General features: G+C 45.1%; 2 protein-coding genes across 6 annotated transcripts; both read right to left on the bottom strand.

The window, feature by feature from the left end:
• Window positions 1-1,024: 1,024 nt before the first annotated feature.
• Window positions 1,025-20,494, bottom strand: pbx4 (pre-B-cell leukemia transcription factor 4). Of its 5 annotated transcripts, XM_049745556.2 has the most exons (10): window positions 19,691-20,494; window positions 16,725-16,838; window positions 15,304-15,377; window positions 5,885-6,129; window positions 5,331-5,521; window positions 5,054-5,189; window positions 4,777-4,933; window positions 4,456-4,526; window positions 3,476-3,562; window positions 1,025-3,255 (listed from the first exon to the last, which is right to left on the bottom strand). In XM_049745556.2, exons 1-10 carry the CDS (start codon window positions 19,873-19,875, stop codon window positions 3,166-3,168), a joined length of 1,350 nt encoding a protein of 449 aa, XP_049601513.1. In that variant the 5' UTR covers window positions 19,876-20,494; the 3' UTR covers window positions 1,025-3,165. The 5 variants fall into 5 exon arrangements, with proteins under 5 accessions (XP_049601513.1, XP_049601514.1, XP_049601515.1 ...); XM_049745557.2 differs by lacking the exon at window positions 16,725-16,838 and having other exon boundaries at window positions 19,691-20,472; XM_049745558.2 differs by lacking the exon at window positions 4,456-4,526 and having other exon boundaries at window positions 19,691-20,467.
• A 3,227-nt stretch (window positions 20,495-23,721) lies between these two features.
• Window positions 23,722-25,965, bottom strand: LOC137841039 (kinetochore-associated protein DSN1 homolog). The gene is made up of 11 exons (XM_068653432.1): window positions 25,821-25,965; window positions 25,510-25,546; window positions 25,160-25,427; window positions 25,013-25,086; window positions 24,843-24,915; window positions 24,694-24,760; window positions 24,571-24,624; window positions 24,423-24,494; window positions 24,206-24,356; window positions 24,012-24,099; window positions 23,722-23,914 (listed from the first exon to the last, which is right to left on the bottom strand). Exons 1-11 carry the CDS (start codon window positions 25,880-25,882, stop codon window positions 23,823-23,825), a joined length of 1,038 nt encoding a protein of 345 aa, XP_068509533.1. The 5' UTR covers window positions 25,883-25,965; the 3' UTR covers window positions 23,722-23,822.
• Window positions 25,966-26,173: the final 208 nt, after the last annotated feature.

The following is a 26,173-nucleotide window of genomic DNA, read 5'->3' as shown; positions in this document are numbered from 1 at the left end:
TTATCAGAGCATGAAGTTCCTGTGCAATTCTGACGTCTCCTTAGATAAGATAGAGCCCAGAGAAAATACATTTTCTCATCTTTATCTAAAATACAACTTTAGCAAACAAATTGGTTATCAAGGACAACTTATCACGTGTATAAATATCAAATGTAAACGCTGATGCCTATGCCATGTCCGACCCAGGATCGGAATCATTATGTTCACTGACCTGAGGTATCTACCATTATTTCGTCTTTTAATCAAGGCAGTTAATAAAATATCGGAAGTTTCTCTGCAATGAACAAATGATTCCGGTTGACTTGAACGCAGCACAGGGTTCCGCGTGAGTTTGACATATTCTCGCGATGTTAATTACGTCACAGGCGGAAGTCGCCAGGTAAAAGCGCGATCCAATAGGGGCCAATTTTGTAGATTAATAAATTACTAAATTTGGAGATGAAAGTCAATCATCATATATTCCAACTCTATGTCTCTTATTCATTATTCTTCATTTATTTCCTTAAATATGAAAGCTCCTTGAGTTGCTTAAACTCAAGAGGTTATGTATTCACAGCTCTCTACTGACATCTGCTGTACTAAAGAAAGTATAACAGACGCTTGCTCCAACATCTTGGCGCAAGCCGATGACGCAACACGCCCTGTTCCAAGTTTGTTATTTTCGTACCCTAGTGACCTGCGTTCTGCACTGTCCACTTCTACTAGGTATACACTTGACACAAGGAACCAAAAGGTGTCGACTATTTAACGTCTTCAAGCGCTACGGTGTTGCCATCTTGTGGTCATCTTGAGTATTGTTATGTATATATCCATTCATCCATTTTCTATACCGCTTGTCCCCACGGGGGGTCGCGGGTGTTTGTGTGTCTATATATCTATCTACATATACGTATATGTATATATATACATATATATACACATATACATATATATACACACACATATACATACACACACACATACATATATATATATATATATATATATAAACGATTTCATGTTATAAGACTGACATGATTCAGAGGATGGTGCAATCTCTCTTTTTTATTACATTTGACTATCACAAGAGCATTTTGTGACAACTTATAAAATGAAGCACTCCTAAAATTTGAAATAAAATACTGGAAGAAGAAAGGAAAAGAAAAAAAAAATCACACTAAATTGTTTTTTTATTAACTTTCTAATAAGAACACTACAATTTGTCATTCTTCCTTTAACTCTTTCTTTCTAGAACAATTCTAAAGTTGAGGTATAAAAGGAGTTCAGACAGACGCGTGGGTCTGAAAACAGCGGTGGGGTTGGGGGCATTTGGGGGGGTTATATATACAACAGAGATGGAAAGACAGAGGTAGAGAGAGGGCTAAATACAAGGGAAAGAGAGGCGATACAAATATACTAAGAGGAAAAAAAAAAGAATAATAATCAAAAGGGCTTTTTGGGGGAGACATTTGATACTGTGGAGGCCTTTTTTCTTTCTCTCATCACTTTCATGAAAGATTCATGGGAACCATCAATTTCCACAGCATCAAAAGTCCCGAGCAGTAAACCCCACATTTCCACCCGGTTATGTAACAAAAAGCCTAAATAATAACAATAATAAAAAATAATGTTGATACAGAGTTATATAGCGAGTCGTGTGTGTGTCGGGAATCAGCCGGGGGAGGGGTATCGTGGGGGGGGAGACAAAAATGCCAAATAATAATTAGCATCTGAACCAAGGTCGAGTATATAAAAGAAAGAGTGAAACATTACACAAACTGTACAGTGACATCCATTACACAGGTAGAAAAAGAGAGGGGGGCGGGGCGGGTCAGGCAGGATGGAGGGAGGGAGGGGCTTGATCACATTTTAGTGTATTAGAACTAACAAAAGTAATTACATGTTGGGATATTACATCGGACAATTAGGCCAAGTTTTTGTTTTTCTTTAACCCATTCACGTCTATATTGGTCAACTGGAAAAGATCACTGTTGTATAGTTTTTGTTTTTTTTTAGCGGCTGGCAGTGAATGAGTTAAGGACATTCCTGTCTTCATAACAAGACGACTTAACTTGACGATTAAAACTTGTGTTTAAAAAAATGGCAAAAAAGTGGTTTCCTTTTTTTTGGTAAGAAGGGCGAGAGAGCTAGTGGAGCTCTCATCTGATTAGCCAAGAAAAAAAAAAATGGCAACACAGGGAAGTCCATATTTGTAAACAGTGAAAATAGAAATGTTTCCAGCCCCCCACACCCCCAAAAAATAAAATACAACAAGACACACAAAAATAGTAGGTGGCATCATCACCATTATCATGATTACTGACTGTGGTATTTTTGGTTTTGGTACAACAGGTGGTCGTCGTGCACGTCGCCATGACGACACACAACTATCCAAACAGCACGCGACGCTCGTTTCTTTTTTTGTTTGTATTTTTTGGTCAGACTATAATATTTATACCCTTTTAATTCATTTTTTCCCCTCCATTTATCGTAATTAAAAACCAAGGTAAAAAGTGAGGGCGGGGCTGAACGAGTCCTAACATGCATGGAAGACGAGTTTTACTAGAATCCGGATGGTCGCCCTCGCTGTCACGAGCCCCCTCCTCCCTTGCCTTCTCTGATGCGCTATTGGCAGCGTGTTTTATTTTTGGTGGCGGCTGGTGCATTCTTAAAAAAAAAAAAAAAAAAAAACACGCACAAAAAATGGCCTACAATCAGAGAAACTGGCGGACAGAAAAAAAATTTGTCGAATTTAGTGACCCAAAAAAAAGTGGGATTAGTTCCGTCCACTCTTCTTGGTCTGCTAACCGGTTAGCCACAGTTAGCCACGCTCATAACAAGGATGCTAACAGTGTGACACGGTGATGCTAATGACGAGCCGGGCGGTGGCGCTTTGGTAAGACCCTGCTGGGGCGACCAATCGAACGAAGCCACGGATGAAATGTGAGCGTGTGTTAAGATAACGAGCAGATACACGTGTACGTGTGGGCATCAAGTGTGGGCGGGGGGGGGGAGTCCAGAGTTGCGTTGCTGTCCTGCGTTCCAACACAGTGGTGTTGTGTTCATAACATGATCCCGTTGAGTCCAAGATGGCGGTGGGTGGGAGTGGGGGGGGGGGGGGTGGCCCCACCGCCGCCTCCCTCGAGTGGAAACGGCGTTAACGATGGAAGGCGGATGCTACTCGGATCAGTTGGAGGTGTCGGAGTGGACGCTGCCGGGAGCGCCGGGAGGGGAGGTGACGGAGGGGGGGTCGGTTGAGTCCTGCCAGCTGTTAGCCTGGAATAGCAAAAAAATGCGCTTCAAATTCATTTCATTAATGATCACAGCTTTATTGATAACGCAGAGTGATCCTTTGTGAATTTCGCCCAAAGAGACTTTTTATGAAGACACTTGGGAACTGCTTCAAATATAGGAGAGAGAGAGAAAAAAAAAAAGAGGGCCTCCCTTGAAATGAAATTAAAACGACAATAGTGACGTGTGCTAATGAGTTACTCACATCCAGGCGATGAGGGGTGTAGAGGCCGCTACCTGACAGCTCCTCATAGCCGCCCGTCAGGTGTGTAGCACGGTGCAGGGTATCCACCTGTCAACACACACACGCACGCACACACACGAGCAGTCAGTCACAGCAACTACACAAAGTCATTACTTCCAAACGCCACAAGCAGACAACAACATGGCCGAGTGAGTGTCCGCAATCTTGTAGTCATCGCCGCCTGTCTTGTTGACCACTGAACGTTCCGCTTCATCTTAATCATAACTAACATGACGAGTACACTTTGGCGTTTCTTGCCGTGGAAAGACAGACGGCAAAAAAAAAATGCCAGAGAGCTGGAGAGACGCTCGCAACAAAAAGCTCACTGGCGCAAGTTGTGTTCTGTTTGCGCGGCGGAACGTACACTCGCAAGAAAAAGTATCAGAATTTTTGGAGTTACCTGGAGGTCTGGAGGAATTGGTCATAAAATGTCATTTGATTTTTGTTGAAGTCACAACAGAAAAAAAAAGAAAAAAAAAGTCTGATTAAATCAAGATGGGATCAAGTGTGCCGCAGTAAATGAGAATTTGGTTCAAACTACTCTTAACTGTTTTTTATCACGTTCATCTATTGTCGTGACTTTGATGACATTTTATGCTTTCGTACTTTTTCTTTTCAAGCGTATCTGGACAAAACAAGAAGAGGGATGTCTGTAGGAGCGTGGCGGGATCAATGAAGGCAGGAAGTGCGGATCGTCTATTTGCACCCGAGGGTGGAAGCTGACGATCGCTCAGTACTCAGGAAGGGGGGGGACACGCTCACATGACTCAAGGATTGGATCCTGCAATTATTCTACTAACGTCCCCATTGCGCCTTGCATGGACTTTCTCGGGATGAATAGGGACTGGGGAGGAGAGGTGAAGGGTCAAAAAGGAAGCTACGCTAAAGGAAAGCTATCCCTGGCAGTGAGGTCGGCGGGCGCAGCCGTCCTCAGTGCGTACCTGCGGCTGGAGAGAGGGTGCCGCGCCGATGCCCTCCCCGTTGAGCAATCGCAGCCCAATGTAGCTGTCGCCTGCGTGAGACAAACCGCATCACCCCGACATGAAGAAGACGCCACGCTTGGTAGTACGAGGTCAGGAAAGATGACGTAGCATTTGGAGAAATTACAAGGGGATGCTTCGATACTTGGGCCGACTAATGTTGGTCATTGCGGTGACACTGGGAGGGCTACACATTTTTGAAGTTTGAGAAGCACAGAAGAGGATCCGAAGCCCATCCGGAATGCTGCGTCAGCAATTTCTCGAGATGGTCACTCGCGTTACCTGAGTTGGGCGTCGCAGGCGAGTTGGCCTGGCTGGCTTGCGCCGACACGTTGGCGGCGTCCACTGCTGTCTTGACTGCGTAGAGGTTGGCTTCCTCCTGGAACTTGCCGATGTTCTTCTTGTAACGTATTCTCTTGTTGCCGAACCAATTAGAGACCTGGGGACAGACGGACGGGAGATGACAATCAATGCCGATCACAAAACCAATAAAGGGACCAGAAAATAATATATTTAAACTCATGAATTAATTGGGTGATTAATTAATTAATTCTATTACCTGAGACACGGTGATCCCACACTTTTTGGCCAACTCCTCCTTTGCCTCCTCACTAGGGTAAGGGTTAGACAAGTGGGAGTAGAAATACTCGTTGAGCACCTCCGTCGCTTGCTTATTGAAGTTGCGCCTCTTGCGTCTGATGTGGAGAGAGGAAACAATCAGTGACATGCACGGAATGCTACTTGGCAAGCAAAAAAAAAAAAAAAACACACCGGTTGTGCCTACCCGAGTATTCTTAACAATTAGACACGCGAATCGACATGGGGGAGGGGCAAACCTGGCGTCGAGGAAGCGTGAGCGCAGAATCATGACGGCCTCGCAGGTGCTCTGCTTAAGCTGCATCTGGATGGAGCTGAACTTGCGGTGGATGATGGCCACCATGCGCTCGATCTCCTTGGGCGAGATGGGCCGTGTTCGAGACTGCTCTCTCAGCAGGTTCATTACATGGTTGGTGAACTCGCTGCACGCCTGCCGAGAGAGCCGAGACACGTCTTGAAAGCTACCGCTGAGATAAAGAAAGCTGTCAGGTGCTACGGAAAGACTCGCTGGATATGAAGAGACCGTTTCGGCTCCCTAACTCTTTCTGACTGGATAATCTGCTTGTCATGGAAAAGTACGGCTAAGAACTTTCACGGCTAAATAGAACTACAAAATTTGGGGAGATTTGGAGACGTAAATCCAGCCGTCCATTTTTTGTGGTGCTAGTCTTTAACCAACCAAACATGATTTTTGGAGTGTGGAAAACATTGGATGCAAAATAGCACACGGAACCACGTCTTTAACGTGACTGACAGCTTTCCAAATGATTTCCAAGTGGCCCGACGAGCACACCTGCTCATATTTCTCCAGCTCCGAGTGATATATCTGACGAATCTGGGCCAGTTTGGCTCTGTAGTCGGAGTGTTCGATGCTGCTGTCGGTAGGCGAGCCTCCCGCCGCCGCCGCCGCAGCGGCCGCCGCCGCCGACCCGCCTCCCTTCTCCGGCCCGGACACGCCCTCCGCCAGCAGCATGTTATCCAGACGCATGATCTGCGGGTCTGGGGGGTCTTCCTCCTGCACGCCTCGTATACTCAGAACTGGATGGAGAGAAATAAAATTAAAAAAAAGTTAGGTTATACCTCGAAGCCACCAAATTCCAAGCGCTCTGTCAAGCCCCGTCGGGTCGGCTCCCCCCCACCCCCGAGCGGTCGCCGACTGAATTGCCAATAAGCCCCCAACTTGTGCTCGGGATGCGCAGCAGAGGGCAGTGTGGTCCCTCGGTGGCAGGCTGCCAGAGATAAGGGCATGAGGCATGGGACCAGTAATGGGAGTGCATGTGCTGTCACTACGAGCCCCAGTGGCCATAAGTATAGTTATCAGTGGCTGCTCTCCACCACTGTATTATAGCAGGACCTCTGTCAGCCCGCAGCCCCGCTCTCATCTCTCTCTTTCGCACATACACAAACCTCCAGATAACACTCTGTTAGTGGAAACTTTCTGGCGCAGACAAGTATCTTTTACTTTGCCGCCTTTTTGTCGATTTTAAATCTTTCACGTTTCTGGAAAGGTGAAGAGAAGTCGTCCACGTCTTGGAGGGAGAGAGAGAGAGCGAGAGAATGTCTCCGCTCTCTCAGAATGACTAATAACATGGAAACGTTGCCTTTGAGTTTACTTGGGGTTACTTGCAAGCTAATAATTTGTAAAGATGAAATTGACTGTAATTTTTCAGATTTTTTTTAAAATGCACAACTGGGGGCTAAAATTTGTAGAGTGATGCTACTGAGGCATTTGTAGTTGTTTTCTTGGCAAACAGCGCGTTGCCACGGCAACAGCATTTCACACAAAAAACCCCACAAACGTTGCATTTCGACATCATGAAACCCTAAACACAACGATTAGCATAGATTAAACTCCAACAATTTTATCAATCAAAATATTTCTAAGGCAGAACTCACAAAAATACTTTTTTTTTTTTTTAACAGGAGACCGAATCCCGGTTGTTTGTTTTAAACACACGCCTACAATATGGCTGACACAGTAAATCCTGCAGGAAACTGGGTTGTTCCTCACGGATTCCGCGAGTTAGTCCAAGGTGCACAAACTCGGTCGTTGGGAGCGTCTCGGCTTTTGTGTGACTTTTGTACAACGCTCTTGTGAGTCATTGTGGGGACGTTTCAGAAAAACAGGTTAGCGGCTACAGAGCAGAGCGTGTTGGTTGTTGTGCTAACGAATGTGGAAAAGAAAGAAGAAGAAAAAAAAAAGTTGGCTCAAACATTCCAGATGCCACAGAGCGAGCAGATGAGTTGAGTTTTTTTCCCTCCAACCTTCGTTTGATAAATGAGTGTTCCACCATTTGTAGCAAAGCTTCCAACTCCCTCCCTCCCTCCCCCCTTTTTTTCCCTCCCTTTTCTTGTTCCTTCTTGCCTGTTTCTTCCCCTCTGCTTCGGTCTCTTCTCTTTCCAAGGCGCATTCCTGCTCTGCTGCTCCCCCATCTTAGGACTCAGGAATGCAGCAGACCCTGCCGCCTGAACTAATGACCCTGATTCGCCCATCATTTTCCCTCCACTTTTTCCTCCCTTGCAGGCTCTCCACTACTTAGCCAGAAAACGTCAAGCAAATTGAACAATGTGACATTTTTTTGGACCTGGTTTGATAACGAAATTTCTTTGAAGTTTTCTAGACGCAGGAGTTTTGGGTGCTGCTTTAAAACGAGTTGGGGTCAAGAGACCTTTTTGACTGTGCATTCAAGGGAGTCGCAAAGCTGACGTACAGTACGGAGGGCAACTGAAAAAGCTTCTCCCAATTTTGCCCCCCCTCTCCCCACCTCATTATGCCCCCCAGCTGTAGCCTAATGCCCTTACATTCCCCTAATTACTCTAATTAAGCCGTGATTACCCACGATTGCTCTCAAGCACAGTCTAGTGGTCTCGCGGTATTATAGCAGACGCCGGCTCGAGTCGGGATTGTGTAAAGCCGTGGAAATGAGGTAAGTTCGTTTTATCCATAAAAAAAAGAAAAAACGGATTCCATCCTTTTTTTTTTGCCGCCGCTTGTCGCTATCGCACCTTCTCACACCCACCGCAAACACCGTGAAAAATGACATCAAAAGGGCGTCAAAAAGCTGTTTTGCTCAAGTGGCTCGGCGACGGCCGACTTAATGAGAAGCGGCGCTGCTTAAATTCGCCTTACTCGGATAAGACGCGAGAGGGCCTACAGTACTTTGCACATGTTCCCACCCTCGCCGTGGCACCGGGAGATGGAGCGAGTAACATATACTATGAAATATTCAAGCTATCCAGCTGAGCTTTGGCTGCATACATAATCATTCTCATTCCTGCGTCGCGCCAGCGAGCCGCTGAGCTGTGCAGACACAACAGCCGAGCGTGGTCGCAAGTAAGGGCGAAGAGCCCGAGCGACGCTGCGGCGTGATGTACATTAAGCGTAATGCCGTCCACGCACGCCCAGGCGCGGGCAGATAAGACTTAAACGCAGTCAGTATATCATTGCTCAGCTCACAGCACAAGCTTTATCCTTGTCTGTCTTTCCCCTCGCTAGCATCCCCTTTTTCACTCCGTCTCCCCCACCAACACGTATCCCTTCCCCCCTCTCCCTTTCAGCGCACCCCCTCTTCTCTCTCTCTCTCTCTCTCACCCCCCCCCTCTGTTCTCCATTTCAGTCGAGTTCTCCATGTGAGCCGCAATCCCTCATGCTGTCAGCCCCCCCCTCTCCCTCTCTCTGTAGACAGACAGGATTAGCATTTTAATTGCATCAGCTCCCTTGGGTATTCTCAGCCTTTCACTGGGAGAGAGCAAGGGAGCGGGAGAGAAGGATAGGGGAAGGGGAGGAAGAGTGGGGGGGGGGGGGGGGAAAGGTGAGGAGAGAGGGGAGGGTGGAAGGAGAACCAAGGAGAATTGCAAAAAGGAGTCACAGGAGAAGATGTGCGTCTGCGCGCGCGTGTGTGTGTGTGTTTGTGCAAAGCGGGGAAGAGACACCGAGCGGTTACAGAAATATAAAGAATCCAGAGTCGAGGCATGCCAGCGAGGGAGAAAAGATGGGAGTGTGAATACATCAGTTATCCTTTCATTACACAGATAAAGAGAACTGGGACATGGAAATCTTTCCACAATAATAATAATAAAAAAACGGACAGAAAAAGACGACGCAAATTTACCTTACAAGGTAGCTAGACTGTCATAGGTACACATGATGCTCATAATAATTGATTAAATAATCAGGATATTGTGACGCTAGTACGTTGGAAGGTTAAAAGAAAGGCGGGGACGTTGACGAGGACGCTGTCTGACATCAACACTAAAGAGCCTGCATTACAAATGAGATGTTTCCTTAATGGGCTTTAAGTCGATGAAAATGTTGTGATGTCAACATTCGAGCAATGTTACAGCCTCGACCTCCCCCCTCTCTTTTTTTTCTGTATTAAATAAGGTGGTTTTTTTTTGGGGGGGGGAGTACAGTCAACTTAATGAGCACAATCCATATGTTCATTGCTACTTTAAGCAGCTCACGCTAATCAGCATCTGTTTGGGGAGCTCACCGGCGTCCTGTTGCACGCAGCCCTCCACACAAATATCTCCCTCTATATACATAGTAAACACGATGTGGTCTGATTAAGGTGTGCAATTGGACAACTCACACCTTGGGCGACACTTCAGGTCCAGCACATCATTAATCAGCACTTAATTAACTAAAAGGGAGAGAATTGGATGCCAGAGCGATGACGCAAGTCCCCCCCACCCCTGCCGCTCTCCCCCCCTCCCCACCTTGAATGGTCATACACAAACACCGTCTCACCCGAGCACAAACAAACACACCAGCTCAGGAGCGCACTTAACACTAATGAGGGATAGATCAATTAGTGTTGTCAGGTAATGGAGGCTTTGCTGTGTCTTAATTATTCATTTGCATATTTTGTGTGATCACAAAAAGGGGAGCGCAGATGACCATTTTAATAATTGTTTTTTTTGCCTGATCAATTCCCCATAGCTGACGTCACGTGATTCTTGTGTCGCCTGGAATCGACGGCGCATCTTCTGGTTGCGTTCCATTTTTATTTTTGCTTCCGAACGTGATTAATCAACAACGAGGATTCCAAAGAGTCGGTCTCCGGTGTAATATCAAGTCCGGCGCCGTTGCGCCCGGGGAAAGATGAAAAGCACGGGTTTGTGAAATGTCACGAGAGGAAGAGGAGGAGGATGAAGAAGGCGTAAAAGCAAAGCGGCAACGGCGCGGCTCGCCTCTTCCCCCAGTCGACTCTCATCAGGCCAGCTGCCTCCTGTGCTCATTAGCGCAGACTCTTAAGGAGCTCCTAAAGACTTTGTGAAAAATGAACGCTCATTTGAGAGGTCGTTAATTTGCACTGTTATGCAAATGATGCTGCAATTAAGCGATAGATCAGACCGGCGCTCCTCATTTATAACACGTGAACAAGCATTATGACACAGTCAGATGGTGTCACGGAGCTGAGGCGACATGTTTAGCCTACACCGGTTGATATACCTCGGAGGAATAAAGCCGCCGGGCTAATTGTATTTATGCTTGGTCAAAATACCATCGCAGACGTTGTTTTGCGAAAGGCTATTGAAGTGCAAGCTCAAACTAAACCACAGAGTTAGATTTCAAATTTACAGACGACACAATTTAAAGTTTTAAGTGGATTAGATATGTTTAAAAAAAAGAAAAGAAAAAAGGGGGGAGGCAGATGTTGTGCTCCACAACAACAAAATGGCAGGAAGGTGTTAAATGAATTAATACAGGTGTAAAATCACCCCCACAAAATAAACACATTGGTGTAAATTTCCACCTGCTTTGTTTAGATAAATGTAACCAAACAGAGCGCCGTAACGATGGGATGATTTTTTTTCCCTCCCCCCACACTGAAGACTTAAATAAACTTTGTGTAAAAGTAGGTTTACGGCACCCACTATATCACTGCCAATCCCTGCGTTTATGACGCGGTGTAAAACACTCTGAGATAACCATGTGAACAATTGCAGAGGGGTGGAAGGCGCCCATCAATTATAATTAATCCTTAATTAGTCAGGATTAAGAGCTGCGATCTGACGCTCTCCCACCCCTCTGCCACCAACCTTGCGCAATCCAGCTGGGAACATATTTACATGTCTTTGATTAAAGGGACCGAGTCTTAAGAGGAGCAAGCCTTTTAAAAGCAGTGTGAGAGGAGCAAGACATGCTGAGAGGAAGACCAGAGATGAAGAGGTCGGAGTTCACTGTATGGGCGATGCTGACCCAGTACTGACAGGTCGCATAATATTTCCTGCTTTGGCCTTGAGACTGTCACAATTGGACACAAACGTATCCGTGTAGTCAATTGCACATCAAACCGAAACTCTTAACATCTTAACTCCATTTTGGTAAATGTATTTTGACAAATTATTGACCATTCTTGAGAATTAATATGAACTCGCTCTCTTAACGATTTTTGGTTCGGCCCGATGGCGGCAATATGTACCTGTGGATAAAAAGCACAGCGTGGAGAGTCTCTGTAGCGCAAATTGAGTGGATGAATTGAGTAGACAGCCTCTTGAATATTCACCCCAGGTTTTTGTGGATTAATTAAAAATAAATTTAAAATAACTCTTGGCGATGCACCTCATACTGGTGTTTGCAGATGACAACCCTGGGGGGTCACAGTTTTTGGGTTGGATGTGCGAGGGTCAATTTCCGAGTTCGTCAGGCTGCCATGTTGTGACACAACATGATGAAATCATATTTGTGACACTGAAATATTACACTAAGGTGTCCTCATCCTCCAACTCCCGACAGTCTTGTCAGTAAACAGGCGTCCAGTTCCTGTAGGAATAACGCCACATGGGAAAGTCAGCCGGCCCACACACCATTAGGCCCGGGCTGAAGGTTGAGGTGCCTAAGTTGGGGGGTGGCGGTTGAGGTTTTGGGGGCTGGGGGCGGGGTTGGTGATGCGTCTGTCAGGGCCAGGGGTCTGTGTGATATTAGCCGTCTGCCAATCTGGCTTGGGAAATGGACATCGAGTAATTACTCCTGCTCTTACTGCCTCATCAATCTCCTTGTATCACTCCTGCACAAGCCCCCCTCCCCCCGTCCCTCCACCACCAACACCATCTTTTTTCCATTCTCTTCTGGGGGAGAGGAAGGGGGTGGTGGCGGGGAGGGGGCAGGCTGAGTGACAGGACACCACGCATCACAAGTGAGATCCCTCAAAAAGCAATGAGATAATCCTGCTCCGCTGCATTGCATTAATATAAATCGAGAGGTTTCAGGAAATAATTAAAAGGTGGCCATGTGAGGATCCGGAGTTAGCGTTGCTATCAAGCTTCATAAAAATACAATAATAGTAGCCCATAGGTTTGGGAACAACAATAAAATTTTATAGCTTTTCTAAATTGGGCTCTTTAAAACTTGTAATAATTAAGATGCTTTAATGAGGCCCGCAATCCACAAAGCTTCATGTGCGCAGTTCAATGAAATTAATAGCGCAAACACTAAAGTCAGGTTGGATTTGAAAATAAATACATTTAACCTCCATGGTTTCATTTTCTGGACAACAAATATCCACCATATAGTGCAACGTAGATATTTTTATAAGTTGCACTCGTCAAAACAATCCACGAATGACGACGGCGGTTGCGAACAAACAACTGGTTTCATTAACAGCCTGTTTTGTGTTTTTTAATTTTTTCACAACTTCAAGTATGTTGCAATGCCATTAACATGTAATTGAGGCCATTTGCCGGTTGAAAATGTCATGTATTGTGAGGTCGTGAGGCGCTATTAGCTAGATAAGGATTATTTACATAACTAATATATACCTGGTTAAATAGACTGCTTTAACGCTCTTGATTAAAATTTTCAAACAAGCTACCGATTTTCTACCAAGACCCACACTCCAATCCGGATTTTTTATCAAACTATTTGCTCCCCAAGTCTTCACTACTTTTTGATTGTCTCCAAGGTGCAGTGTTGCACACCGTCATGTCAATTCCTCATGAAAACAATTCAAATCTTATTCAAAACGCATCCGCAAAAAATAAATTGGCAACAATAAAAGGAACTGGAGTCTTGTGACGGAACGGAGTGAGTGACAGGCTGGCGTTGTTTACGTGGACGGCAAAAGGGAGAACATGAAAGGTAAACAGAAAGCGGCCAAATAGATGCCCAAACTAAACAGAAAAACTTCTGAGGGGAACGGCGCTAGCTTGTGGGGGCTTTTTTGGCATATGCTGTCCCATTGCACTACACGCAAGCTATTTTTACAGTAAATCCCCACGAGAGCGTGCGAGACGAGAACAAGAGTTGAAGCAGAGCCCCTAACTCCTCACTCTGATCATTCTCCATCTCTTTTACTTTCTTCCTCAAAGTGTTTTTTTTTTAATCAACTATTAAAGAGTATCACGTTTCATGCAGATGTTGAATTTGTTGGTTTGGGGAAGGGCGGGGCGTGGGGAAGGGCAGGGGGGGGGGGGGGTGCCGGTAGGTCGATGTAGCAAGAAGGGGGCGCTGGCATTTGCGCAGAACATTTCCTTTACAATGAAAACAATCTAACCAACTGCAGCACTCAGAGGAATTCACCTCCCCTCCCCCACCGGCCCTCCTTCCCCTCCTCCAACGGCACCATTACATTACCATATCAAAGCCCCCCCGAGTTCAAAGCGAGTCTTCTTTTTCAAGAAAGGGAGTGAGGCTGAGGCGGAGAGGAGAAGAGAAGAGGACAACGCCGAATCAGTCGGAGTAGACCCAGAGACCGACTTTGCTTTTATCCTCCTTCAATGCGCTTGTACTGTATGTGTGCAAGAGAGAGCGTGTGTATATGCACTGACAAGTGCATGTCAATGGGTTGGGGTGGCGGGTGGGGGGGGTGTTGGGGGGCGGCATCAAACGCGTGGAGGATCCACGAGGGTTACTGATTGGCTCTTCCGAAAGCAGCGGCGAAGAGAAGTCAATTCCCATTCCGCCGGCACATAATGGAGCCTGCAGGGGGTCTTATGAGGGAGCAGAGAAATGGCAAAGCAGGTAACCCGGTGCGGCGGGGAGCCATGGCGCTTGCGTGGCACACGGCCAAGCAGCAAAGGCAAATATTTCGCCATCTTATTGTACGCATCTTCACCTCCACTGTGAAGAATCGGGCGTTTAACGAGCAGCCTGCTTGGCGAGTACTAACGGAGCTTCTCTCTAGTTGGCCGGGAGACTAAATGTGAAAATCAAAGTGAATGGCATTAGGGTAAATAAGAGCAGCGGTTGCCTGGGAAACGCTATACCCTGCCCCACTCACTCAAAGCCTAGCCTGTACTTTTCTCCAATCACCGGAGAGCAATAATACATTATTGACAGAGGGCCACGGCAGGCAGCAGTGCAGCATTTTCAAATTGTATTTGAACAAGAGAGGATTTTTTTTTTTTTTTCGGTGAGAAGATACACGGCGAGTGAGAGGCAAGGGGATGAGAGAGGGGGGGGATTCAAAATCCCACCCATTCACAGTACCATAACCATCAATCTGCCAGCCATCCTAAGCCTTCGTCCTTTGAACCGCACTCGAATCTGTCAGATAGCTGACTGGAATAGCTAACAAGAAGTGGGGGGGGGGGGGGGGGGGGGGGGGGGGTAGATAACCAGCTGCTTTTGCTTCAAATAATTGTGCGACTGCGATTAAACTCTAAATAATTGCACGTGTTCAAACGGAGCCTCCCATCGCATCGCGTTGAGACGAGATCCGATGATATGGTCGGAGAGAGTTTCCTTCTTTTGACTTCATGCTATGTTTGGCTGAGGGCGCCGCATTGATATGCATAGCAATTTATTACCGATGCATAATTGCATTATGCTGCGGCGAGCGTAGACGTTGGAGGAGCTCGTCGGAAAATAGCATGTCGAGAAGCTATAATGGACTGGCTGTGTGAAGCAATAACCCCCGCGGATTCTTTTCATATCTGCCTGCTGTCAACCAGTGTGTGAATTTTCTGTCAAGATTATGCAAGGGTATTTTTTTTTTCCCCCAACCCCCCCCCCCATCCTATTAATTTGAAAACAATACCGATTGCGGTAGGTAGTCAGCAGATACTCGGTTGTGATTTTGCTGAGAACGGACACTGCCGAGGCCAAACGAATACAATCAACACTCAATCATTTGCGAGTACGCCGAGGCCAGGAAGGAAGCGGCTCGTATGCGAGGAAGCCATTATTGGAGGGAAGGCGCGACGGAACGGGGTTTTGACTTGCGTGGCGCGCCGAATCAAAAGGGAAAGAGCCGAGTCGAAACTTACCTGTCTTCTCTTTGATCTCGCAGAGAACACTGAACAGGGCTGGCTTCATTCTGTGACAGTTAAGGGCATGCTTCCTGCACGAGAGAGAAGAGGGAAATCAGAAAAGGGGGGGAGAGAGAGCGTACAAAAAAAATAACAAATAAAAAGAATCATCCCCCCCAACCACCATCTCAAGTTGTACCTCGTCTTTCTCTTCTTAAAACTCCCGCAAGTCTACCTAAGTGTTTCAAAAGCGTCGACTTCTCGACATTCTCGATGGGAAATGCCTTTGTCTGTCACATCGGAAATATATGTGACGCTTCGATGTGAAGAGAAAAAAAAAACAATGATGTCATTTTGGCGATTAGCACTATGAGGCAAGAGCCTGAGAGCTAATGCGTTACAGAATCCAGTTGCTCATGTGTTTTGTAACTAAGTCTGTTCTGACTAGCCATGATTGTTAGTTTTATTGAGGTGGGGGGGAAAATCACAGCATTGTACGGCAACAGTGAGCGGCGCCTTTCGATGAGACTAATTAATTTCCCATTATTAAGACTTCCAGCCAGGCGTCAGATTCATGAGATCTGTCCCCATGTATCTCATTAAATCCAATCACTGTTGAAGTAGCGCGAGATGTGTCATTTACGTTAATGGCAACCGTCTGGTCGTGATAGAACAAACACGAGCGCATTATGACATCACAACGGGTGCTCAAAGAACATGTTTGGGGTGGTAATAAGTTTTAGCCCCCACGTTTGGTGTTTGGATGAGGCTAAAAGCAAACGCGGGCGCACGGCTTTGGATGTGATGAGCGTGGACTGAAAAGGATGACACGATATTTGCCATGAGAACAGACAACCACAAATGATTATGATTTGGCTACACCTGACCACAACAACAATTCCAGTTGTGAAAGCCTCGAGGCGATTCAAGAAGGGACTGCAAAGATAATACGCTTTGTTATCCTGCCCTCAATGTGAGAGGAATTGAGGCCGAGCGATAGCTGCAGCTACCGAAGAAATTTGGAATCGAGTATTCTCAGAATTGGAATCGTCGGAACCGTCTCAACTGCCAAGAGTATGTGAAAAACACACAAGGAATTTGTCTGCACTAGTTGGAGCCACTCAAGTATTACAGCAACAAGCAACTACAACAACATGCTATCGATTAGCCAAACGATTAATCGGCTAAAAAAATTTCGGTGCGTTAGTAAACAACATGCTCAAGGTGCAGGTGCTTTTGCCCACTTGGGGTCGCCATCCACACGTACTTTGGAATTTTTCGAGACTGAGGCTTTGGTAATCGAGTTATTCGATTATTTATTGCTACAGAGTCAACTTAAACTTATCACGGCTGGATTTGAGTTGGGGGTGGGCTGCCATCAGAATGGAGGGTATGAGCAGGAGGGGGAGAGGGAGGTGCTCATGCGGTCCTGTACTGACCTGTACTGGAAGTTGACTGGCAGGCCACCCCCTGCCGTGCCCCCCCCTGCTCTCCCTCCCTCTGTGGGGTCGTCTGATCCACCCCAATGCGCCGGCGAATCTTCTGGCCAGCATCTAAACATATGGCGACAGGAGGGGTGGGGCGGGTGGGGGGAAGAGGATGAGGGCGCAGGGCAGGCAGGGCGTGCAGAAAGGGCACCAAAGTTCTTGCGCTGCCCTGAGCGCTCCCCATCCCAACACGCCCCCCGCCCACAACAGGAGTGTCATGGGCGCGTGTCGGTCGTGTCATGTGTTGTGCTTCATGACCGATGTGGGACGGACAAACTTGACCAGGGTAAGAATTACGACGACCGTACCGTTCCGGGGTGGCCTTTGGAAAAGGACCAAAGCCATTTGTAACGGCCGACCTCCGACAGAGCCGAACAATCCTAATTTGGATCAGCACCAAACTGTGCACCTTCAGACATACAAACCTGCTGCATGTGGCTAATTTTTCGATTCCAATGCGCTTATTCACAACAACGGTGTTGTTGACATATAGTGCATGTCAGTGGTTCGAAAACGTTTTGCACCAAGTGGCACCTCATAAACTTAAATATCAAAATGATGGCCAACTTTAATATAATGCAGCGTGTTCATCAACAGCGAGACATATTTTATTCCTAAAAATTAGACTTAATATTACTGTAAGCCATTGTAACGTTATGGACATTTGGATCGTGAAAGTGAGAAAATGGAAGAAAATGAAAAAATGGACTGCAGAGAAAAGTTCAAAATTGCACAAAAAATATTTAAAAGCAAACACTTCTTAAAGCAGAAGTCAAATCAAACATTTCTTTTATATATTCTCTCTTGATAGTTCTTCATATTCCACAAACTCAATATGATCAGAATTTGGGGTTTTGACAAGTGGGGGTGCATGGAAGATATTTTAAACAACATTTTTGACTTAAATTCTCTTTTAACATGCATGCCCTACATTTGGTTTGACTGTTTGTAAGGGAACGCTCACACTATCCCAGTCCAAAACCTGGACTTTGAGCTTTCAAAAATGTTTTGATCTTAGAGCCATAACAACCCACATAAAAAAATGTAATCTGTCTCCCTTAACGACTACTTCCCACTGCACGGCAAAGTTTTGTAGCCACGTTTAAGCACACTCTGCAACATAACCTCTTCACGGGAGGTAAAAAAAAAATGGTTGTGCAAACTATTCATCGAGACTGCTTGCATTTAAGTTTTTGCACCAGAAGTAAAAAAAAAAAAAAAACAAAACAGAGAGAGGCCAATTAGCAAGCAGATGAAGGGTCTCCTACCTCGAGCAAGCACCCACTGTTCAATAAATGAATATTTTATCAAAATGGAATGGAATTGCCTTTATTGATTAAATCGTTTGCACATTACAGCCTGTGTGTCAAGTGGCCCTCGTGTGCAGAAAGTGGACATTAGAGCAAAAGGCGTTCTGACAACAGGTACGCCTATAGAACCCCCGACACACCTTTACTTACATACTGTATATTTGTAACCTGTTTAGCCTGTTACTTACGCAGTAATTGTGGCTGTTTAAGAGCAAAGCACTATCATTTGCACTATCCACGCCGGTGCGAACATATTTACGAGGGAGGGGAGGGGGGGGTGCAGCGTGACGACAACAAAAACTGCATTGGCCCAGATTATAGTCTCAAACTCTCATATTAGAAAAGGTAACAAAAAAAACAAACAAGCCCGAGTGTGTGCTTTGGCCATATAGCATCGTATCACCCCCCCTTCAACACCACCTCATTAATAGAAACTCGATTTGCGGACAGCTGCACTCGCGTACACATTATAGGAGAATTGATTGCGCCCAGCACACAATGAAAAGGATGAACACCAGGGAGGGAGGGAGTGAAAGGGGAGTGAATTAATTAAGAGAACCAGGTGGTCAAATGTTGGGTGGAAAATCACTAGCTAATGACACATCACACTGTGGCCACGGTCTTGCAAGTGGACGCCTTCCTATTGTTGAGATACCGGGGCTTTATCTGAAAGCTGACCTTATGCTCCCCGGGCCACATGGCGCATGAGTGCCGGGGTTCCTTGCATATATCCCCCCCCCCCCCCCCCCCCCCCATGATCGCTAGGAATAATGCAAACACCGGAATGCCTCTGTGATATGAGCATTAAGTGAGGAGTTCTATGAATGAATGGCTGCTGTCATCACGGGGAGCTCCTGACTGGATACGCGAGCCAATTGAGTAATCCCTGCATTCATTTGCATTTCATCGGATAATGACATCGACTATCAATTGATGCAGAACGCTATTCAGACGCATTGGGGTGCAATTAGACAAATCTCATTAGGCATAAACAGCAATGTGGTGCAGCTTTGGAACCTTTTTTTTTTTTTTTAGGGGGGAGATTGTGCACTCACTGCCTTGAATTAGGAAAAAAAAACAGATTTATGTCAACAACTCTATGTTTACCTGACAGATCGCTTCAAGTGTGAGGAATGGTTTTCGCGTTCTATACAGGGGTTAATAAAAGGCCCTAAAATGTTAACTACTACTGCTGCTGTAATGTAATGAAGCAGTTATATGAGCCATGCAAGTGCAGTTTAAGTGGCAGCCAAGTGGCTGGGAGATCATTAGCAGTGCAACAACCATTGTCTCGTTTTGAAAGCTCAAACTTTCGCAACTAAAAACTAAATAATCCGTCGATGTGCCCTGCTGGTTGTTTCTTATTCGATACTAAATGTGTTTGCAAACTCAAAAGCAAGCCGAGTACAATAGAAGTAACAAAGAACCGCCTTGCCTTTTTTTGGAACACTAGTAAAATGGGAGCGTTGTGCTGGCAGTCGATCGCGTATTATAAAGTTGATAATTTGAAACAATTATGGTTCATTTTAAAAAGCATGTTGGCTAAATGTGAGCTACGGAGCGGCGTAGCAGCGTGATGGAAAATGGCTCTTGGCCGCTCGCTCTTACCTGGCCTGTGCTTCGTCCAGGCTCTCGTCGGTGATGGCCATTATTTGCTGTAGGATATCCCCGATGTCTTGTTGGGGCTGGCCGAGGGACTGCTGTTTCCGAACCGAGTCCGGGTCGCCCACGTCCCCTGGCTGTAGTCCACCAAGTCCGGTGAGACCCGTCAGCATCCTGGTCTGGTCATCCATACTTTGTTAAAAAAGGAAACTCGCCGTTTTCCTTCCTTGCGCGAACACACACACACACGCACACACACACACAAATGGCTAGCCTGTTAGCTAGCCCGCAAACTAGTTTCCGCGACAAACATACACACACACGCTCCTTTAACGAATAAAAGGTAGTTGGGAACTGTTGTTGTCATAAAACAGTTCACGCGAATACTCTAAAACATTGGCGTGTTGTTTGAAGAAAACAACAGGGGGGCGCGCAAGGAGGAGGGGGGGCTAAAAAACGTTAGCTAAGCAGCGAGTGAAAAGCAGCTAGGTTAGTAGCTGCAACCCAGCGGCCAACAAGCAGCAGCGGGGACACACACGCACGGTCCGTGTCGGCTTGCCTCGAACATTGTGGAACGAGTCAAATAAAACACGAGCGCGATTATCTACGGGTTCTTTTTGTTTTCTCCGTCCCGGAGTCCCGAAAAAAAAAATCGAGGAGGACTCCGACGAGCGAGCGAAGAAGACAGCGCTCCTACCGCCACTGACTACGCTTGGCCATTGTTGTTGCTGAGTGTCGCGCGACTATGTGGGATGTGCTCTACTCGCTGGTGGTGCTGTGGGCGAGCTCGGCTTCTTCCACTCACTTGCAACCCACACGACACGGCTTGCTAGCGGGTGGCCCAAAAGTCCGCTTCTCCGACAACTAGCCACGTTATACCTTCACGGATATGTTGGTGTAACATATTTGCGACGAGACCCTCAAGGTGGGGGCGGGGGTGTGTTAAATATTTGTCCAGGTGAAAACCATGAATCCCCCCATGGCAAGCGTTACGCATGGCTAGCCACTGACGTCATCAATATGTTAGTCATTAAACACAATTCAGGCCAATAAAGGAAACTTGATGTCAAAAACATTGGAAACACTGGTGGAATTTGAATTACAATGTAGGAGCTGCATCACTGAGATCAGATTTCCTGGATACTGATGTAATAACATGTTTATTATTAGTGTGGAGGACAGGCTGAAGTCACAACATGTAAAATAACCTACTGTAATAATCAAGTCATCGTTTCGAGACCGTGCTAAGTTGTTCAGATTCAGCCTCACCAGTTCATACTCTCCAGTTTCTGTTGTCCTCCATGGAAGCAGGCTGATTTGCGAACATCTGTTCTTACTTTAGAAAACACAGATCAACATCTTATGAACCAAAACAGTGGTTCATAATCATTTTATGCTTGAGCATTTGCATTTAAAAGAACTCCACCACTGTTTATTTTGTGTGGGCGTTGCGACAGAGGGAAATGTGTGATAATAACCACAGAACAGTAAATGGAAAATGGTCAGAACAATGGCAATTAAACATCAATTACACATGTAAATACATTCCTCAAAGGAGATGCTAACATAAATAACATGTAAGTGAAAGCATAATGGCGGTTGACTTGCATGACAATGACAGCTTGCCAAGTGTCCATTACTCTCCCCGAGGCGGCGTCAAAGGGCGACAAGTTTTACTTTTAGTTTTACTATTCAGCGATATACTAAGTGCCAGTCGGGCAGAGGCGGCCTTAAAGAGAACTAAAATGGCGTGTAACGCGTTCAAAAATGTGTTGATGACAATCGAGAAGGGTACTAATTAGACGCATCAATATAAAACCTCTGTAATCTGTTTCTGCTCAGTGAGCTGCGAGGAGACAAAACAGCCCATCTGATAATGCCAAAGTGGTCAAATTTACATCATAGAAAAAGACAAAGCCTCCCAGAAGCACAACCGAAGAAAGCAAGCCAATGAAACATGGCATCAGTTTCCAGTCTAAAAACGATGACAGCACAGATTGAAAAACTAGTGTCCTTGTGTCTTTTATTTTTTGCAAACGGGGCAATTCTGTTGCAGTTTATCACTCAGATCGGAGAGACAGCCTTCCAAGACGAATGGCTGTTTGGATGCGTGTGTAGGAAAGGCCGATGCGGCGGGCCCAGACGTACTATGAGGAGATGATGGGTGTGCATAAGGTAGTAGCGACCAAACCGGCGCCGCTTTATGCTGACTCTCCACACATCAGTCCACGGCAATCTGGGACTAATCAATCTCAAGTTGGAGACAGCAAGTGAGTAAGCAATAGGCTAAACGCTAACAGCAGTTATCATGTTAAAGCTCCTGATTCACAGGTTATGTTTAATGAACAAAAGTCTACACACCCCTGTTCAAATAACAGCTTTTTGTGATATGCGGGGGAAAATGAGGCCAATATAAATCATTTCGAAATCTTCGCCATCAACGTGACCTATGAACCTGTAGAACAAAATGTGGGGCAGTAAAAATCGACCGTGATGTGATTGCAAAAGTGTGCACACCCTGTTATATTTGACATCTAATAGCTTTTAATTTCCTTTCCGATTGAGTTGCACAGGTCAAAGGTCACATTAACATTGAGGAAAATGGTTTTGAATCTTTAACTTTGCTTTTAATTTTATATTACAACAAATAGTGATCGAACAGGGGTGTGTAGACTTTTAAAACACATTACAATGGCAATTTCTTAGACTCCAATTTTTTCGTATGGGAAAAACACTTTCATATTGGTAACGTCCACAATACTGCAATAATAAACTCTCCATTTCATCATAACAAAGCTTCCTTTCATCCATTTTGTGAGTCTACAAACAAGGAGTGTGAAGGTGAGCCACGTCTCACCCTTTATCCAAACGTTAAAAACCAAACACTTCACTCCAAAAGGGGCCATTGAGGTTTGTCTCGGGCGTTTTGTTCCTCACACTTTTGAGTGAAAAGATCCAAGGATTACCATCTAATGCCAAAGTAATTGCATTTGACTGCCGGGAGAAAAGCTTCCTTTGCGAAGCGAAGAGACGACAGCGTCTTTGTGGACCTTGCACTTTTTTTATTGTCGTCAATTCACGTGGGGATCATTTCTGCGAAAGTTCCTATTCATTTGGATGCTTAAGGTGCCCTCCTCGCACCCCACCAGCATCAAGCCTCATTTTCATCTAAATAAGAATCGATTTCTCCTGCTGCGCGCCATCCTCCCTCGCTCACAACTCTCACGGTCACAACCCTGCTCGTCTTTTCCTCCTCGCCTGTCCCTCTTCTCCTGTCAGCCCCTCGAACACCATCCCGCTGAAAATGTCACCCTCGCTCTAGTCAAGATCATAACCGCGGCACGCCACACGACAGGAAAGAAATAAGACGCCCCCGCCCCCCCTTTGCAATTCTTTACGCTGCACCCTTCAAATTGCGCAGGGACATTAATTAGTGAATGGTTCCAGGAGATGGGGAGTGATAGCAAACAAAGCTTTTGACTGACTGGTACAATGTCAAAGCTTCGTTCTGCATCAGTGACCCAGCCAAATGCAAGAGATTGAGTCACCGCGGGGGGAGGGGCTTTCTCTTCAATGGTCAGGAGACACTGATGAAGTGAAATAGATGCAGCTGCAAAAGAAAAAGAGTCAACGGGCCCGAGGAAAAGCCGTCTTTCTTCATATACATGATGTATTCATTTTAAATTTACCCCATGTACTGGATGCTTACTTTTGACCCTTACATGTGGGAATAGTTAAAAAAAAAAAAAAATCTCTCAAAATTCAATCAACGCAAAAATCATTCATGTTTTGAATAATACCTGAATTTTTGCAGATCATAAAACCCTAAAAATGTGCAGTTTTTGTGTTTTAACCTACAAGTGTTTTCAGGACACTCAAATTTTTGAGGTTTCTTTTGTTTTTTTAAGGGAAAGCATTTGTATTTGTAAACGACTTAAGAGACATCCTGCTTTAAAAAAAATGTTTGCAGGACAGGCGCTGCCACCTGCTGGACGCATGTGTGAATTACATCAACGACCGACACAAGACTCATAATATGAACAAGTGTAGAATTTTAGTATTGTACAGTAAAATAAAAAATGCGGTACGGAAACAGATATTTGCCTTCTATTATATACAACTCATAAAACCAGTCTATTTAATGTGACTGTGCGCTTGCGGACGTAAAAGGTGCACTGATTATGTCCTGAATGACGTTGGGAGACAGATCCTGAAATCCTGCTTGGGCCGCTGATAGGGGAAAAAAAAAAAAAATCGGAGTTGTGTGTTTAGTTACTTGGAGCCTCAAAGATTTAGAATAGCAATGAATAATAATAATAATAATTACCCAATCGGCCGCTGGTCTCTTTCACCACCACTTGTGACAGCTCCTTGACGGACTGAAGCTCTCGTGTGAGCTTACACTGAGCGTCCATCTGTGTATTAAAAACAAAATCTACAATTAGACTAAATTAATGAACGTTTAAGGACAATAGAACAGGCTGGAAATGTGTGGTAAAAAAATAAAATAACTGTACGCACTACAAGAGTTGCCATCGTGCGCAGCGTGGACTGTTGTCTATGGAGGAGGTCATGGTAGTCAGGTTTACTCCGAATCAACTGGTACTGTGAAGACTGGACCATACACGTGTGGTCTGATGAGATGGCTTTCTTTTGACCCAGAGCCAGTTTGCTGTGACAAATAGAATAAACCATTAGTAGAAAGTTTAAAAAATGAAAACATATGTCACACATTCACCTTTCTAATTCTTCTGCTTTACTCTGGTGTTTGCGTGCGAGTGCTTCCCATGATTGGCTTTCGGCTTGAATCCTAAAAAACAAAAGGCCATAAAAAATAAAGAAATAAATGGGGCGTATTCCAGTACTCTTATATAAGACTTGCAAACCTGCTAATAGTATTTTCCATCATCAGAGCAGTCCGCACTCCAAACTCACCAACCCTGAAAGCGAATAGTTTGGTTTGACAATAAAAATGTATCAAGGGGTTGAAGAGTAATAAACAAATTTACCTTTCAGTCTGTTGTTCGTTGTTTATGTTTATGGCCACTGCTTTGCACTTTTTCTTCAAGCTCTTAACTAAAGGAAGAAAACAAAAAGTAATGACAGAGGGTAAGAAGTAGAGAATTGATTATTTTGTGTACCACAGAAAACAGGGTACCTTGTTTCTGAAAAGACTCCTGTGAGGAATTTGGCACCGACTGGAGTGAATTCTGAAGTCTATCTGTGGCCAGCTGGACACAAGAGTTTTTTTTTAACAGAGAATTTTACATCCTTCATAAATCTAATAACAATTCTTATTCAAATGATGTCTTTTGGCTTTGACCTTACCTTCATTGCAGATTCCATCAACATACTCAACCTCTCTTGTTGTGATAAGGATGTGCTGATGCTCCTGCTCAAATCTATATTCAAAAACAAAATGTCACATCAATACTAGTCTGATGAAAATTCTGATGAGCAATGCATTTGACTCACTTTGATACGGGTTGGCAAGTGCGGACAAGGAGCGCCTTGACAAGGTGGCTCTCCTCCACGATTTCCTCCGAGCAGTGGCGTTTGCAGGCGGACAAGATTCGGGTTCCTTCTTGCTTCCAGACGCCTTTTCCAGCCTGTCTGTGTCCAAATGCTCTCCGCCATGGGGCGTCTGTGTGTCGAGTAACCGTGTTTCAACCCGGGGTGATTTCTGTGGAGGGACGCCATCTGGAGCACTGGGGGACGAACACCGTTTGGGTGACAGCTTGACCTGAAGTAAAAAAAATACTACTTATTAGCTTGTTTCCTAAAGCGGTAATTCACAATCACTGCTTAAACATAGGCCTACGTACGTCGTTCTTTGCTTCCACACCGGCGACGGAACCGCAACTGCAACACAATTTTAAATGACTGTAAACTCAGTTAAATGCGTGAAACCTGACAATAAACAGCTCATTTATTAAGTTGAATTAACATTGGCCGACATTTTAATGTGCCGTATGAGTTAGCACGCCCAACTCTAATAACGAGCTACATATTCCGCTCGATATCACGTTTAAACTTCAGGTCTAAAGCTTGAAAGATTACAGTTTAGGTTTAGCTACACTTCATCAACACTACAACACAAACGTTTGGAAATAACAAGAAGCACAAATAAACAAACCCGTCTTGGTCTGTGGACGATGTTTCTTCCGCCATTTTTTTTTCAAACTGTTTTCCTAACATCGCGCGCCTTACAGGCCACGCCCCTTTACGCAATGTTGCACTATGGGAAATGTAGTTTTCTTTAATGACGGACGCGCTCCGCACTAGTTATTAGCAAAACAAAAATGTTAGCAAATTAAATGGCATTGACCTCTGATTAGATGCAATAAAATGAAAAAATGCCGGATTTTATCATGCTTTTAGTCTTAGCTTTGGCTTCATTGCACGTAATTACTTATTATGTTAGTCCCTTTTAATTTCAGTTGCTTTTTTTTCCTCATGAGTAGACCAATTATCGTCAAATAATTTCAG

The sequence above is a fragment of the Syngnathus scovelli genome, chromosome 16 (genome assembly GCF_024217435.2).
Source record: "Syngnathus scovelli strain Florida chromosome 16, RoL_Ssco_1.2, whole genome shotgun sequence".
Lineage (NCBI taxonomy): Eukaryota > Metazoa > Chordata > Actinopteri > Syngnathiformes > Syngnathidae > Syngnathus > Syngnathus scovelli.
The sequence above is the reverse complement of the archived record's forward strand: the minus strand, read 5'-3'. Positions and strand labels throughout refer to the sequence as shown.

What these genes read in the sequence shown, in the direction of transcription:
- pbx4 (XM_049745556.2), bottom strand. Translation starts at nt 19,875, where the DNA reads ATGGATGACCAGACCAGGATGCTGACGGGTCTCACCGGACTTGGTGGA. An exon ending in AGCTGGAGAAATATGAGCAG is followed by an intron (nt 5,522 to 5,884) that starts GTGTGCTCGTCG and finishes CTCTCTCGGCAG; the next exon opens with GCGTGCAGCGAGTTCACCAA. An exon ending in ACACCCCTCATCGCCTGGAT is followed by an intron (nt 3,256 to 3,475) that starts GTGAGTAACTCA and finishes TTGCTATTCCAG; the next exon opens with GCTAACAGCTGGCAGGACTC.
- LOC137841039 (XM_068653432.1), bottom strand. Translation starts at nt 25,882, where the DNA reads ATGTTAGGAAAACAGTTTGAAAAAAAAATGGCGGAAGAAACATCGTCC. An exon ending in TGATGGAATCTGCAATGAAG is followed by an intron (nt 24,916 to 25,012) that starts GTAAGGTCAAAG and finishes TCTTGTGTCCAG; the next exon opens with CTGGCCACAGATAGACTTCA. An exon ending in AACGAACAACAGACTGAAAG is followed by an intron (nt 24,625 to 24,693) that starts GTAAATTTGTTT and finishes ATTCGCTTTCAG; the next exon opens with GGTTGGTGAGTTTGGAGTGC.